Source organism: Pagrus major, chromosome 4, assembly GCF_040436345.1.
Source record: "Pagrus major chromosome 4, Pma_NU_1.0".
Classification (NCBI taxonomy): Eukaryota; Metazoa; Chordata; class Actinopteri; order Spariformes; family Sparidae; genus Pagrus; species Pagrus major.
The window spans coordinates 4,170,264-4,187,376 of record NC_133218.1 but is presented as its reverse complement, the minus strand read 5'-3'; the positions used below and the strand labels follow the sequence as shown (position 1 = coordinate 4,187,376).

The following is a 17,113-nucleotide window of genomic DNA, read 5'->3' as shown; positions in this document are numbered from 1 at the left end:
ACATCAGTGTCTCACTCTCAAAAACATCCAAAATAAGAAATTGGAAAATGTGATTTTATTTTTGTCATTACTTTCTTTGGATCATTTATAGTCAGAGATCATTCAATTCAAACCTTTATTTCAAACACGAGGATTCAGTTGAGAGCTACCCTCAGTGCATGAACAAAGACTTCAGACAGAAACAGACCTGTTAAAACAGAAATACAAATTTACAAAAGAACGAGCGGTAGTTGGTTAAAACAGTTGCAGGGCAATAGTGGACAGTTTTGAAGTATAAACCTAAAGTGCCCAAGTTGCAAATACGCATAGTCTTTACTCAAGTAGAAATACAGATACTATAAGTAAAGTTTCCCTCTGAATGACATTCATGCTGCCTATTTCTGTGCAAAGCTAACTGAACCTCACGTCATATTTATATAATTCAAAGACTCAAACTTCAGGTGGTATCAGTTGGATTTGTCCGAGCTGTTCATAAACGTACCACAAAGATAGTTGATTGTTGAGTCTCATTCCCAGGACGTCAAATAGCCACATTTTGGGTTGGTAAAACATCTCGAGCAGCAACGAAGTGAGAAAATAAGAAAATCCAGGCAGAGGGCTGCAGTGTCTCTGCAGATACGAGACACCAACACGCCTTTCCTCCTCATTCCAGTCTCTGACTTGTTACATCTTTTACGTCATTTCATCTGCCATGATTGATTTGCACTGATAGGCTGAAATCGGTCTTGTGATGTAGGGAAGGCGGCCTGCAATGACGCAAAATGAATAAACGATAATTCCCCTCGAATGCATTAAAACTAAAGAAACAAGCCTGTTTAGAAAATGTAAGAAGCAGAAAGTACAGATATTTGTGTTCAAATGTAGGGAGTAAAGTAAAAAGTTGTCAGAAAAATAAATACTCAAGTAAAGTACAGATATCTGAAAAAAGTACAGTAACGACGTATTAAACCTTGGAGGAAGGTTTCATTGTACTCAAAAAACAACTTTGCCTCAAACAGTGATATCATTACTATCAGCTCTACTTCAGAACTGAGAAAGGATTACGACTGAAACTATAGCATCAGCCACTCAGCTAGAAGAAGCTAGACACTAACTAAACTGACCTTCATGAACCTTGCATTACTGATTTTTCTTCCTTTTGCTTCTCACTTTTACCCCAAGCAGCCAAATGCAGCTAAAAAGGTAAAGTTTGAGCATCACTGTGTTGTGTCTGTCTTTGGGTTTGATCATTCTTGGTGCTGCTGTATTGTTTTTCAACTTTCATGTGGTTCTGTCACTGCATGTATGACTGAGTAGCTGCTTGGTAAAAGTGGAGATTTTCGCTGAATATGATAGCATAATCATTTTGTGCTGGTCAACTGCGTTCTCATGGAGCACTAATGTAATATTCACATTAGTGAGAAGACATCTGCCTTTTATTTGTCTCTTAGGGAAAAGGTCACGTACAGCGACTCAGCTACCACACGCCTTCGCCTCCAGTTAGTCCGCGGCTGCCATCTGTGGCTGATGCTGTGATTGAAGAGAGCGGCGATGAAGAGAGAGCTGACTCGTTCACCGAAATCTCCGAGCATCAGCAGGCGGCCATGCAGCAGGAAGAGAGGGTGCTGACGGAGCAGATCGAGAGCCTGCAGAAAGAGAAGTAAACACCGTCACTGCATTTAAAATATGTATTTGTAAATAACTGAATTTGCAGAAACATCACTAATTTGCATGTTTTATTACTGTTAGCTGTGTTTCATCTTGTGCGCTAATGTCATGGGTTTGTCTCTTCAGAGAGGAGTTGACTTTTGAGATGCTGACTCTGGAGCCACGAGCATCAGATGATGAGACCCTGGAGTCAGAGGCCTCTATCGGTACCGCTGACAGCTCTGAAAACCTCAATGTTGACTCTGAGGGAACCATTTCGGACTTCTCTGGTATGCAGGAAATCATAACCCAACTTTTTATGCACATTTTTTATGTATATTGAAGTAGAAAAGAGGAAAAAACTTGACATATTTTGGCTTCTCTTCCCTTCTCATCCTCAGAGAGAGGTCCAGTGTTGACGTCCCCCTGGCCTCGGAGATCTGACGTGAAAAGCCCCCGACGCCATGCTCTCCGTCGGCAGCCTGAGTCCCTGGACTCAGTGGACTCTGTCTCCAGTGTTTCCTCGTACTCCTCCTCATCACACTTCCACCCGTCGTCCTCTTCTTCGTCTACCAACACCCGTCGCTTTCGTTTCCACGCCAAGTCCACAGGCTCAGGTTCATCCCAGGCTCAGTCTCTAAATGCATCTCAAGCCTCCCGATCCGACAGCATCGACAGTAGCCCGACAGGAGATGTCGAAGGCGCGTATGACGAGAGGCCCCAGTTTACAAGCCGAGGCACCTTCAATCCAGAGAGGGGCAAACAGAAACTTAAGGGGGCCAAGCCTTCAACCTTGAGGCACTCCAGAGAAGGTGATGGTCCCGGGAGGGACCCTCCAGACCTACAACAGCAGGTGGTGTTGTATGGTAGTAATGAATTCATGGTATGAAGGACACTGGGACACCAAAGCACTCCCTATCCAGCTCCCTGGCAGGTATACACCTTCTCAGACGGAGGTAACGCGATGACGACTGATCTTCACTTCTCAAAGCACTCTTGCTTCGCCTTTCTTTGTTAAAGTCTGCAAAGAAGTGTCCCCAAGTGCCGTGTACAGTGTTTCCACCCCCAGATGGAAGGGGGGAACGTTTGGCAGAGGGACAGAAATCAGTGGAAGGACTCCTCTGTGGACGAAACTGCCACCCATGCTCTCACAGTGCCTTGGCAGCTCTTTACTCAGCGCCAAGAGGAGACGTATTGAGCAGGAGGACAGAGATAAAGGGAATGTTGGAATATGCGGAAGACCACATAGTATCAGGGAATGTTACAGAGCTGGAGAGCTGAAGCAGTGTACTACAGTAAATAAGAAGAAATCAGGCAACATCAGGCGTCACGGATGTTACAGTGAACTTGAAGCTCACGATTATTAGCTGCTTTATGAGTTTACAGTTCATAACAATCAGTGTAAGCAGTTGTTGCTCTGTTATTACAAATTTATTTTTCCCTTATTTAATAAATTTTAATGTCACAGAAATTCTTTATAGCGTATAATATACTGGTATAAATACTGTACAAAGCCGGAACACCAGCCTCTGCTGGGTAGTTGAAGTCAAATATTTATCTTTTTTTTTTTGAGTATCTTGGTCAGAGATGTACGGATATGGGCAGTGGATGATTTATGTGTGTATGCGTATGTGTGGGCATGTGCCAAGTGCTCATGCGTGACTGTATGTATGTGTGAGAAAGAGAAAACCACTTCATGTGTTTAAAGTTTGTGCTGCTTTTTTTTCCCCTCACAAGGGGAATACCGCCATCAAAGGGACCAAGTTCAGCTGGTGTGTATTCCAGCCCCGGGGATCCCAGCTCTGTAAAGAATGTTGGATGTGTATAAAAATCCCTGCATTCACTGCTTAACAGCCATACAACAATTGTAATGTACAGTACAGTTCATATGTACAGTATAGTGGACAAATGCCATTCTATTCTTGAAATCTATTGTTACCCATCCCCACCTCCTGTCTCTAAAGTGTTTGCTCAATAGCAACCAAACAAGAACATAAAATCAGTTTGTCTCTTGTCTTTATTATTGAGAGTGTTTGTGTTTTTGGGTCTTTTGTCTGTCTGTGTTTTTCCACATCGTCTATTATTCAGGCTGACATTCAGATAGCCAACACTTACTCATCAAAATATCAAAGCACTGAAGATGACGTATTTGAAAATATAGGCAGACATTTGACGAACACAGGTGTTACTAGTAACATGAACTAAGGCTGTTACAATATCAGATATCCACTACACGAGTATTCATGATAACGATATTATCATGATATCTAAAGAAAATTTATGGAATCCACACTGGTGAGCTTACTCTTTTCAGATGCAGGTGGAGTGTCTTACCTTCATCTGTCAACTCCTTTGTCCTGATTTTGTGTAGCAGAAGTAGCCCCACACTGTGGTCGTAGCTACTCAGTTCATCCTCTTCTTCTTTTTTTAAGTTTTATAGCAGGTAGCATCCAGCGTTAAGGCTCATTACCAACACCTACTATGACAAAGCAAGAACAAAAAGAAATGGAAATGATTCAGAAGATGCTGGATTATGTACACATTATTATCATTTGTGTATTTTTGACATGATATCAATAATTCATTTTTAAAGCAACATTATGTAGAACTTGGCTTTTTGTGCAATCTGGCACCCTCCACTGTTTCTGAGTGCAACACCACTGTCGTTAGTACAAAATCACAGCTCTGTAACAATTTGTGAGACGCAATGTAGGTGCTAACTACAAACAAAACTCATTATGTCTTAAAAACTTGTACGTTGTAGTAAACATGTATGTGACGCTGTGATCCTACCCTCTCACTGAAGTTACATAGTGCGGGGGGGGCGGACTGGCTGAGACAGACCATTCACCCTATTACAAGACACTGTACCATCAACATGATTTTGAAGCTGATATTTTAAGGCTTAAAAAAAGTTACATAATGTTGCTTTAAATATCACATTTATCATCTGGCCCATCATGATGCCCATATGGACGTTGGAAAGTTTTATTCAAGTGGTGTGACAGTGACCCAGCGTGCACAATACAAGGACCCTGAAACTGAAGAAGCTAATAGGAATTCAGATATTATTAATTCTATTTATTTACGCATGTTCTTATGAGACATGTCTAAATGTCATCTTTAAAAAAGACACACAAACTTAGCTTATATACGGTGGTACCTCTAAGAGAAGAATTTTACATTGGTTAGTTACAATGATCAATTGTCAATGACTAATTATGTATCATTGCAAAATCAATATAACATACCAGTATGATTAATAAGAGAGAAGATGTAGGGATAGATAAGGAAATGTGCCAACCTTCAGTGTTTAAGTGAGACCATTTAACGTTAAGGAAAAGTTATATAGGCTCACTTTAAGGAAGAGGCTGAACTGTCCTCTATATCCTTTCAGTTTAACATATATAATTTGTTGTATTATAGTCAGACTGCACTTCCGGCAGCACAGTTGGGAACTTATATATATTACAGTAAACTAATAGCACATTTTGAATTGATTTTACAGTATTTGATAACCAGTTTCATGTTACAGTGATACTGCCTCGACGCCATAGCATTGCTTTAGGGTTCTGTTGTCTCATTCAAGGAATTAAAAAATAAGACAAGTTCAGGCTTCTTTCTCTTTGGAGAACAGAGACAGTATGATTATTCTGTGTTGCTGGCCTGGCCTACATTGATTCCTCCTTCAACTCCTGCTTCTCCTGCTAAACTTATAAGATCAGGATTCACTCAAGCCAGGAGTCTTTTAATTGTCACAGAAACTGGCTTTGCAATTAAATCTAATGAACTCCTCCTGAGCTATTGAAATTCTGCATACCTCTAACCCAAAGACAGCAAGAAATGCTCAATTTTCATTTTCATTTTGCAAAGTCCATTTGTTTCATCACCTTTGATTATCAAAAAGTTTCCAGCCATTAATAGACGTAAAAATGGAGAGAAGGCATCGGCAACAGCTAAAAGGGGTACAATTATGAAATGTAATGAACAAAACCTGCATATAGTCAGAGGGGGATCAGCAAAACAATTGCTTCAATTCTCCTACAAGTAAAATAAATGAGTTAATAATTGGGGAAAAAAAGAGTAAATTTCATCATATGATTGATAATGAGTTAAAAAAAAACCCATGAAATGGTTTATAAGATGTTTTATATACTTTTTGGCCCCAAATGTGATGGAGCCTTGTCTAAAGTTAACACTCTTCTTCACTATGTTTTTTCTGTCGTATTAAATATATATCTGCAGACAGCTTGGTTAGGTAAAATATCGATTTATTTATAAAGCAATTATTATTTATTTCAGCAAGAGGCGCAAAATATGGACAACCACAGGCAGTGGTGGAAGATGTTTTCGGATATCATTCAAAATGTAAAAGTTAAAGAGTATTAGCCTTAGCATGAACCCAAAGTAACAAAAGTAAAATGCAGAGTGGCTAATGCCAGAATTGTACATAACATTTTAATGGATTATAATTAATGATGCATTAATGTGTATATCATTTTAAAGTGGCAGCTGATAAAAGTGGGACTAACTTTAACCTTTTATAGTATCATTTATTCACTAATTTATATTTGATATAAAAAATCTAAATCTGTAAAGTAACTATCAAATAATAGTCCATTATTTCCCTGTAAAATTTAGTGAAGATGTAAAAAGTAGTTAATGTACCTTGAGGTTTGAATTTACAATATTAATGAGGTGATAATACAAACTCAGAAATATGTATCTTTTCCACAAGTGAATAAACAAGCTGTTCTCAGAGGGAAATAAGGTCCCCGAACACTGTTTGAAGCTAGAAAGACGGCAGGGTCCACCAAATATGAACAAAGTAAAACAGTATGAAATTGTGTTTTCCTTTAAGGTCAGTTTGTTTATTCAGTTTATTCACTTGTGAAACCAAAGAGATTGGTTTGTGAGAATTTGTGTACAGTATTCATAAAAAAACAAAAACAAAAAAAAAACGGTCCAAATCAGCGAGCAAATGCATGATCACTTCCTCACTCTGTTGAAGTTGACTGACCTCCAGCTGTGTTTGCAGAGGTTACAGTTGCTGTTGACCTCACCTCTCCATCTCCATCTTTAACACATTTTGTGCTTTTCCTCCATTTAATTGCCTTTCCACACAGAAAGAAGCATAAACTAGCAAGGCCAACAATTTCCATGTTTTGTCCTCTGTGTTTACTCAGTTCGTCTATGAAGGTATCAAAAAATCTGTGTTCTAAGACATAAAATAGATCATTAAATGTCTCATAATTCAATTATAAGGTGCTGACATGTCTTAAAAAACGGCGGTTGCTAACAAATGGCTAAACAGGACTACAGAATTTGTCAGGGGCATTAAACGTCATCACACCGAACAGGGAGACTCATGTATTCACTAGTCTTTACAGGCTGACTTCAGTTACAAACTATTCTTACTTGAACTTCACAACTTGTAGGTTGATCAATTTACAGAGAACTTGTACAGTAATTGTGTAGTAAGATGTTTAGTAGTGGTGACATTGAAGTCATGCAACCTTAATGTAGTCTGTTTATAGCCTAACATTAGCTTTTTACTTCTAGCGATTTAATTTACACCTCGAAAATCACAAAAGGGGTGTTTATACGTGAAGATTATCATGCTGAACAAAACTTGCCAGTATCATAAACTTGTGTTTGCCACAGGGATTATATTCTGCGATAATCCAATTCAAAAATCGCATAGGCTTTCTATGGATGGAACCAGGGCGATGCTAACTTCCTGGTTGGCCTACATAAATATGTCATCCCTACGCCACTATATAGACTGAGATTGAATAAATGAACTTAATTATTATCCACTACTGACCACGGGACATAAGCAGCTGCATGGAGTGAAATGAAAAGCAATAAAACATACTGAATACATAAAGTCCTCTTCATCTCGGGGGTTTATTCAGTTGTTCAAGTATCCCACAATTCCGACGGCACCTAAAGGCAACTTAAAAGCCCTGAAGCCCAGAGTAAAGTTGTACAAAGAGCTCAGTTTGTTCGTTCACCACAATAGAGCGGCTTTACTTCTGGGCAGACGTGAAGACGACTTAACTCAGACTGTCACGAGAACCGCACATTTGAAACCAATTTCTAAAATTAAGTCTTAACTGATTTGAAATGACTCGAGGACAAACGGCCTCCGGGCGGTGACGCGGGGCCACTCATCGACCCACGCATGCGCAGAGGCCCAGTGTCACAGCAGCACCATCAGGAGCAGCCAGCAGCAGCAGCAGCAGCAGCCGGGGAGACGGTCGTGTTGTTTATTTCACACAAGATAAACTTTTCCCCACAATGTCGGGCTTTGACAGCAACCCCTTCGTCGACACGGGGGACGTTAACCCCTTCCAGGTGAGACTGTTGTGTTGCTTTCTGTGTGCGGCCCGAGTTTTTAAGAGACTTTCTCGTGTGAAGTGAACACTGAAAGAGATATGCTGCAGCAAAAACCTGTTTGGTTGGTTGCTGGGTTTGGCCTCAGCATTTCCTGGCTAAGAATCGTCACTATTATGAAGTATGACACGTTGTAGGTCAGTAATGAGATCTTTTATAGAGATTATCTGTAAAAAACGGTGTATTTGCGCTGCGGGAGGGCTTTAAACTCACCTGCGCAGGTAAGCAGAGTGACGAGCAGGTGCCTGCTGATATTAAGCTGTCTACTGTCTCTCCTCTTCCACACGCCAGAGATAGAAACCAAGAGCAGGTTTTGTAGCCTTATTGAATCTTTATGAGGAGCTGACTGTTGATCTTTTAGTGTGATTATCTCATCCAAGTGTTTTCAGGTCTAATAGCTCCAGGAGGTTATGTTATAGGTAAACATACCTCTTGACTTATGGGATATTTGCTTAAAGAAAAAGCGCAAACATTTGCTTGTTCAAACCTAATAAATTGTGGTTTTAACTGAGACGAATGTGGTCAAGGAGCCAAGAGCCTATAAATAGTTAATGTGGTGTGTCTTCCTGAACTGGTTTAGGACTCTCTGGGACACTGCATAATGCTCACACACACCCACACATAACTCCGGATTAAAAACTGAAGGCTCATGGCTTCTCAGCAAAACATCCAGCAGTGTAATGTAACTAAATACATTTACTCAAGTACTGTAGGTCTAATTAAGGACAAATTCTAGGTTTTTCTACTACTATTTTTAAGGCTAAAAAATTAGCGATAGACACGTCATTGATAGGAAAAAGAAAATAGTTTGATAGTTTCATGTGTATGCATTGCATGCAAACCACGGGGGCAAACTATGGCTCACAATTATTATCAAATAAAGCAAATAAAGCAAGCTTTTACTTGTAATAGAGTATTTTCAAAGTGTGGTGTTATTACATTTACTTAAGGATCCCCACCACACATGTATTTAAGCACACATAAAAATTCTGTGTTTTACATTTCCAGATTGAAATCCTTAAATGACACATGTTTCTTCTCATAAGCAAATGTTTTTAATTTCACTAGTTTAACTGCTGGACACAAGATGTCTCATACTTCACTGTAAAGTCCATTCTCCTTGTACAGTATTGGCACGGGAGGCTTCAAGTTTCTCCACCAAACCTGTGTACACTGAATATTGGAAGAGGATTGGCTTCCAAACTATTTGTGATCTCATAAATCACGCTCATAGGCCTGCCTCTGAAATTAAATTTTCAGTGAGAACGGAAAATGTACACTTTGAGCAATAAATGTAAAAACAGTCTTTCAGTGTCATACTAGGCATGTATGACATGTACATCATTCTACACAATGAAACTCGAACATTAAACTGTTGGAAAAGGAGAAAAACACATTTGCCTGGAGGGAGACTTAAAGTAAAGGAGCTGAATACTTTCACTGCTGATTATGTCTAACACAAGTATTGTTTGATCTGTTTTCAGGATCCCTCCATCACACAAGCCACAAGCGGAGCCACTGAAAACAATGGGGAGTTCAACCCATTCTCTGCAATTGACATGGTTAGCTCCTCTGTTTTTTACTATAATTACTGATGTGATGTTCAAGGGCACTCAGTTACTTAAAAAATCAATCCTCAATCATTTCACAGGGAAATAACACTAGCACGACCATCCCCGTCTCTGATACCTCGACTCAACCCGCCGTCCTGCAGACATCTGTGGAGCAGAGTGCACAAGTGAGTCAAACACACACATTTAGAAATAAAGGAAATTGAATAAGCTGCTGTGAAATCACGGTGGAGATTAACTAACCAGAGTGCAGCTGTCTTTGTGACCTCAGAGTGGCTTTAAATGTCCAAAACAATAGATGAGGACATAATTATTCACTACTCTATTTAATGAGTGAATTGTGGTAGCAACAAGTAGGACCTCACCAATGATGAATTTTCAGGCTGATATTTGAGAATTTAAAAAAAAAATAAGGTACATATGCAGATATAGGGTTTTTCAAATAAATGACATTTTGATAAGGATTCCTTAAACTTTAGTTATTGTTTTTTTCATATTTATTATATCTTGTCACTTGGCCTGAGAAGCTGGTGTCTTACACAGCTGAAGTGTTTGTTGGGAGGATGTGCTGTTGCCTGCAGAGAAGTTCATGAATTTTCCATCACAGGGCTATTAGAAGGAAAAATGTAACATGGAGTTGTAGTGATGTAGTGACAATATTGAACACTGTGTAAAGAGTACATCTCTTCCACCCTCCAACAGGCATCTGCAGCTGCTGGCCATGCGAACCTGATCAAACAGCAGGAGGAGCTGGAGCGTAAAGCAGCTGAGCTGGAGCGGAAGGAGCAGGAGCTACAGAACAGGACTGCAGGCAGAGCAACAAACACTGGTGGTAAGTTGGTGTAAACTCATGTTGTACACAAGAACCATAAGAATTTACACACCAGTTACAATGTTAATCCAGCTGGGAATCTTTGTGTCTGTCAGCTAAAGAGAACAACTGGCCTCCTCTTCCCAAGTTCTTCCCTGTGAATCCCTGCTTCTATCAGGACTTTGAGGAGGACATCCCAGAGGAGTACCGCAGGATCTGCAAGAGGATGTATTACCTCTGGATGTGTACGTACCCCTGCATGCAGTATATGTTCAATACCTCTGGTTAACATCTGACAGTTTTTTATGTCATATATGATATGAGATATACCTCTCTTATTTTAACACTGAGGTGTGCAGTAAACCAGGATAACTGCACATGATGCACACACATCAGCATCCTCATATTGTAATTTTTACTTAACAGAAAAATCATGGCACAGCATATAATGTATTATCTCTATCTCTTTTCTAAACAATATTGATTAATTGATAGGCCATCTGACAACCCTGACAGTTTATTGAATTATAACATGAATTTTTAAGCAAAAATCTTAAACATTTGCTGGTTCCAGCTTCTTAAATGTAAAGACTTGCTGCTTTTTTTATTTTACTTCATTTACTCTCATTTATGAGAGTAAATGAAGAGTCTTGGGGTTTTGGACTGTTAAGAGGACAAAAGAAGCAATTTGAAAATGTCACTTTGGATTTTGGGAAATTGTATGATAAGCATTTTTCAATGCATTTTATAATATATAATATATATATATATAAAATGGATTATTTGCAGCCCGAGTTCAGTTCCACAGCTTTTAAAATCCAGAAGATTGCATTGAACCCGCCTGCTGGTACCAAACCCTCTCAGCCATCACACATTGTACGCATTACAATCAAAACATCACTCACAACTGTTTATTCCTCTAACAGGACACCAAAGATGGTCCACGAGAAAAAGACTCAACTCTTTTATTTTTCTTTATCTATCCAATGTCCTATGTACATTTTTGATGATAGTTACTGTTTCACCTCCCTCAGTCCAGTTCATTGCTTTCCTTTGTGTCTCTGCAGTCCACAGTGCCACTCTCTTCCTCAACGTGCTGGCCTGCCTGGCGTACTTCACTGCAGACGCTCAGAATGGTGTTGACTTCGGTCTGTCCATCCTCTGGTTCATCCTCTTCACCCCTGTGTCCTTCATCTGCTGGTACAGGCCCGTCTACAAGGCTTTCAGGTACACTGCTTTAGTAGCCTTGTGCTGAAATATTCTTAAGTTTGCATTACTTACAGGATGTAACTATTTGTTGTGCAAGCAGAAGAAATAGGGACATATGCAGATGAAGTAGTTAGCAGTGTTTTCTTTTTTTTTTTTACTTAATACAACTTTGAACACCTTCATCCTCCGACTCAGCCAGAGGGGTTAGAGGAAGTATGTGGGAACCACTCTGTACTCGGCAGCCTCCATTTCTAATATTAGAAGATGGTAATATCTGAGTTTTCTTGCCTACAGTTCAGTGCTTTAATTAGATTTTTTTTCCACTATGAAAATGTTTTTTCCCTAACACTCATTTTGCTGGCAAGGGAAACCCATCCAAAACAACATTAAGACCTTCCCTCAAATAACACTCTAAACAATTGATATTTTAATATCTACAAAAATTACATTTCTTTGAAGGTTTTACAGAATATTGTTTTGTTTCTTTGGTCTCAGAGAAACCTTAATGTATTTTATTTACATACATATGTATTGAACCACTTCTTTATATCTTCTATATCTGATAGTCTGACAGTAAACCTATGAAATATCATTAATAACATGTCCTTTGTGTTGTCTGTTTTTTTCTCTCTAGGTCTGACAGCTCTTTCAGCTTCTTCTTCTTCTTTTTTGTCTTTTTCTTCCAAGTGGCAGTCTACATCATCCAGTCTGTAGGGATCCCTAAGTGGGGAAACAGGTCAGTGGAAAGATTTTTAGTTGAACAATTATCTGCATGTTGGGTGAAAGACTGAAGGTGTGGTGTTAATGCATGAGACAGTTGTTCATTGCTCATAACATCTTTATATTTTCACTGAGTCTGTGCACTCTGCTGTGGGTAGATTCATAGTAAATGTGGGTAAACGCATGGGTTGGTGTGTTCCTTCATTCACATCTATGTGTTTGTGTGTATTCCTGCTCTGTATCTCCTCTTTTACATTTCTTTGACAGATTCCTGCTGACCTAACTTGTCTGGGTTGCTGCTTTGTAAGTGTGGGACTTTTCTCTTCAGGTTTCTTCTCTATATCATGTAATATAAAAGGCTTTTTCCATCATTCGTGCTTCTTCATTGGTCACTTTGGGCAGTTCAAGGTGTAAACTCATTTCTCTTTATTTCAGCCATTTTAAAAGTATTTCTTTGTGCCAAAAAGTTCTGTTGTGCATTCAGAAATGACACATTTGTTTTTATATCTCATGTTGACAGTGGATGGATCTCAGCCATCAGCATGATCCGCATAAACTTGGCTGTGGCTGTGGTTATGATGGTGGTGGCAGGTTTTTTCACCGTAAACGCTGTCCTGGGTATCATCCTACTGAAAATGGTACGTTAATGCTTCACCTCACAAAAGGGAATATTGAGCCATGTTACAGTTACACTATTTGAATATTAACCAGTCGAGTTAAATATACCACGTGCCTGTGGGTAGGTTACATAACCTGCATATTTTGCTTAAAGTGAACTGCAGTCTTAACATACTGTATATCTGCAGTAAAATTAAAGATGGTGGAGCTTTATAATTAATTAAACTTGCCCCAAATATAAAGTCGAACATGGTGCAGCAAATATACTGTATATAAATGTATTCTCACTGTGGCATCATATTGTTTATTTCCACTCCAACTCAGTGAGGGTGCCTACAGAGCAAAGCAAGAAACAAAACAAGAGAAACTAAAAATGGTGGTGACAAGAAGTTTGAACAGCAGCTGCAACAAGAGGGCAACAAAGGCATCAGAGGGAATATCAAGATTTAGAAACTGCTGAAAGGCTATAAAGGTTTAGAAACAGTCTAAGCAGGTCAGGAACCTGATTATATTAACAGTTTATTTGGAAAGGGACCTTCACAGAGCGCAGAACCACTTTGTGCATGTTAAAACATTTTTTTGATACTGCTTAAATGCTTCGAGGCATGTAAATGCACAGCTTATCTGATCACTTTATGTAGCGTCCTTGTAAGCAGTTAAAGGAGACATATTATGCTCATTTTCAGGTTCATAATTTTATTTTGTGTTACTACTAGAATAGGTTTACATGCTTAAGTACTTATTAAAAACTTTGTCCAGTGCAGCTTTCTGTTGGAGAGAGGACATTCTGTTGATGCAGACTTTGACGTTTTTAACTTTCAAGATCTTTACAAGAGTAAAGAAATATTATCTATGTTGCCACAGCTTCTGCCATAATCTGTCTCTCTTCCCATCCCTCCAGGTCCACTCTAAGTACAGAAGGACAGGTGCCAGCTTCTCTAAGGCCCAGCAGGAGTTCTCCCACGGAGTCCTGACCAACCGAACGGTCCAGAATGTTGCAGCAGGTGCTGCTACCTCTGCTGCCCAGGGAGCCTTTGGCAGGAGTCAGGGAAATTAGACTGTTTCCCACATCCAAAGTGCCTCAGGCTAGTCTCTTCTCTGACCAACATACTAGACTAGCCATGTCCCTACATTCTTCTTCTGGGTTTAGGGGATGGGGGTTTGATTATTTAATGAAAAGGGCCAGAAAACAAGTTACTTATGATGAGGGAAATTCTTCAGCTTAGTCCTCATTCTCCAGTTACAGAGACTTTGGTATGATACAGACGGCAAGCATGTAATGACTTGCACATTTCTTTGCTGTTATTTAATCCTTGTCAGTATACAGCATGTTCAAAATTCATGCTAATAGAAGTTATTCTGGGAAATGTAGGACATCATAAAATGAAGTTGCCCTAAACAAGGTAGAAAAGGAGACAAAACAAGTGTGACAAAAGTTAATTGGTAACGCCTCACCACAGTATCTGCAGTGCACCACTGAACAAGGCCTGGGTTTAGTGAAAAGATACATTGATTTCATTGTTTAAAGGGAAATTCTGGTATTTTTAAACCTGTGCCCTTCATTTTCATGTTTTGGTGCGTAAATGATTTACCAACAGTTTTGGAATCAGTCCAGCAGATTGCATCAGCTGGCGGCCGCGACACTGCTGCAATGGCTGTAATATAATCCTTGAGGGCAACTGCAACTGCCAAAATGCGTCCACTAAAATGATGCTTGTTTTTGCCACTGACAGGATGATGTTTTAAGTTAAGTGTCTGAGAACATTACAGAAATGATTACTACGGAGATAGACCTTTTTGTTAAATAATAAGGTTCTTTTTTGTAACCAAAAAGGTTGCACCAAGTCTCGCTCAAGGAGAAGTCTTGCTCTGAAATTTCACAAGATGAGTTGTTACAGTTCCTCGTCTGGATTGTCAAAATCACTTCAGTCGGCCATGACTTTGGATACAAATTCTCACTGGCAATTCTTCTAGGTAAACTCCAAACTCCTCTCTCCAGCTCTGACTCATGTTTCCGCTGTCGTCTTCCTGCAGCAACTTCTTATGCAAGATTTCAGAGCGACACTTTTCCTTGAGTGAGACTTCTGTCTGTGGTTACAAAAATTATCTTATTAATTAAATAACAGGTCTAACTCTGTAGGAATCATCTCAGCCTGTGAGTGGCAACCTCCAGTGGATGCAACTCTGATGGTCACAGTTGCACCTAGGGATTGTGTTTCAGCCATTGCAGACGTGTCAGCTGAGGCAATCTGCTGGGCCGATTCCAAAATCTTTGGTAAGTATGAACCATTAACACACCAAAAAATGTAAATATAAGGCCTAGGTTTAAAAATACCATAATTCCTATTTAAGTGCAGATATCAATACAGTTCTAGAAATAACATACAGGAGCCACAAAACACTGCGAAGAGTTGGGTTATATAAAAAGCATGCAGTACTTGACGTGAGAATGTTTTTACCATCAGCTAATGATGGATGGATCCACATAATGTATGTATACATATTTTTGTCATTACAGCAGCATCTAGAAGTTTACAGGGTAACCAGACTTTCTTTCTCTCGCCTTATGAACATTTTTACATACGGTACACTTTATAAGTTCTACTTACTTCAGGTAATCACACTGGTTGCCCTGTAAATGAGATGCATCCTGTTTATGTTACACTACTGATGAACACAGTTGCTGTTTTAACTTTGCTCGCTAAATTTAAAGTTTTCATGTGTATAACCATGTGTAGGATAAACTGATGATTAATGAAGGTGTCGGGATGAAGGTTCTTTTTATTTCTACTGTTTTAGTCGGCTAACTGATTTAGATGAAGTGAGACAAAAAGCTCTTTTAAAGAGCAGATGGAGATGAGGTTTAACTGGGATGGCACATGTTAATTAATTCATGTTAAGAATACACTTGTGTTTTCATTTTATGGAGCCTTGTTGTGATTAAAAGTGAAAGACATGGTGCAGGTTTATTGATGTAAAGTTACTGACATAGTATAGAATTTAGAGGTATTTACTAAAAAAACAGTGCTTCATGAGCAGAAAGAACAATATTTATCTGTTGATTATTCGTTCTGTTGACTTTGTACCATGTAGACACAAGTCACGTGTTACTCAATAGTCACAGATGGTTGGTATTTTCTAGCTGCAGCTACTTAATGTTAGGCATTAGCATTCTCGTGTTTTTACTTGTTAATATTAGTATATATATTATATAACATTTTATATATAAATATATATATATATTCTGTATAATTCTAGTCTTTTATTACTGTAATACTGAATCACTTTGTTCAGGAGTAGCCTCAGTGCCTTTAAGTAGATGTTACCTACCATTTTTTGTGTGGGGATTGGAACACAAGGCTGTTGGTTATTAGTGTTTGTCTGATTATGTTTGTCTTTACACAGAAATAAGTTTTATGGTGAAGTTTCTTTTTGTTGATCAGAATGTCTGTTAAGGTGTTGTACATATTTGTGACTTATTTAAAAGGTATAATTGAGGGGGATTTGGTAGAATCGGTTCTCAGTCTTAACCTTGAATAAACTGTCTTTATTTTCTCCTTTGAAAATTTGGGTCATGTTTTACAAACCAAATTTTTTAGCTACATTATGTAAAATACATGCAGATGTAGGTCCATGACGTATCTGTGTAAAGGTGTAGCATGTTAATAAGGTTATGTTCTCTGTGGGTCGGTTATATAGTTTTTCTCTGTTGTTAGAAGGTTCTTAGCAGTGATCATAAGTTAAAGTTTTCATTAGAGTTACAGGACATAATCAGTCCAGACTCTCATCATCAATATGAAGTCACGTAAAGCCTGTGGCACACCAATCAAACATTCTCAACGAACAGCAAACATCCTAATGTTGGCTGTTGTCTCAGAATATCTTTGTCTTTCAAGACCAACTGCCCATGGCACACCGATCAAGTGTTGATGATCAATACTTCACTTCGCTATATTTCAATTTTAATAATACTTTTGATTAATCGTGTATATGAAACACAATGGCATATACGCAATAGGAATACGTTTAGAACTAATACTGGCCATGTATACTGGGTTTTGACTTGTGCACTTTACTGTTTATGTGAAACACTTTGTTATTGTGTGTTTTAAAACTAGTATAGTTTTTTGCTATATAAATAAAGTTATTATTATTATAA

The 17,113-nt window shown here is 38.8% G+C and overlaps 2 protein-coding genes across 8 annotated transcripts in view; both read left to right on the top strand.

Annotated features, from left to right (window-relative positions):
• The window catches only part of myo9aa (myosin IXAa), a 91,256-nt gene extending 87,628 nt beyond the window's left edge, over positions 1-3,628 (top strand). For 4 of the 7 annotated variants that reach the window (XM_073464487.1, XM_073464486.1, XM_073464484.1 and 1 more), the window contains 3 exons: positions 1,431-1,639; positions 1,774-1,916; positions 2,028-3,628. In XM_073464487.1, coding sequence (XP_073320588.1) covers positions 1,431-1,639; positions 1,774-1,916; positions 2,028-2,515 — 840 coding nt within the window. In that variant the 3' untranslated portion in view covers positions 2,516-3,628. Of the gene's footprint in view, positions 1-1,161; positions 1,183-1,430; positions 1,640-1,773; positions 1,917-2,027 lie in introns of all 7 variants that reach the window. The other 3 variants (XM_073464485.1, XM_073464482.1, XM_073464481.1) reach the window with 1 other exon arrangement.
• Positions 3,629-7,882: 4,254 nt separating this feature from the next.
• On the top strand, positions 7,883-16,520 carry scamp2l (secretory carrier membrane protein 2, like). Its single transcript, XM_073465023.1, has 9 exons — positions 7,883-7,986; positions 9,510-9,587; positions 9,677-9,763; positions 10,299-10,428; positions 10,524-10,652; positions 11,475-11,634; positions 12,251-12,352; positions 12,857-12,974; positions 13,856-16,520. Exons 1-9 carry the CDS (start codon positions 7,930-7,932, stop codon positions 14,009-14,011), a joined length of 1,017 nt encoding a protein of 338 aa, XP_073321124.1. The 5' UTR covers positions 7,883-7,929; the 3' UTR covers positions 14,012-16,520.
• Positions 16,521-17,113: the final 593 nt, after the last annotated feature.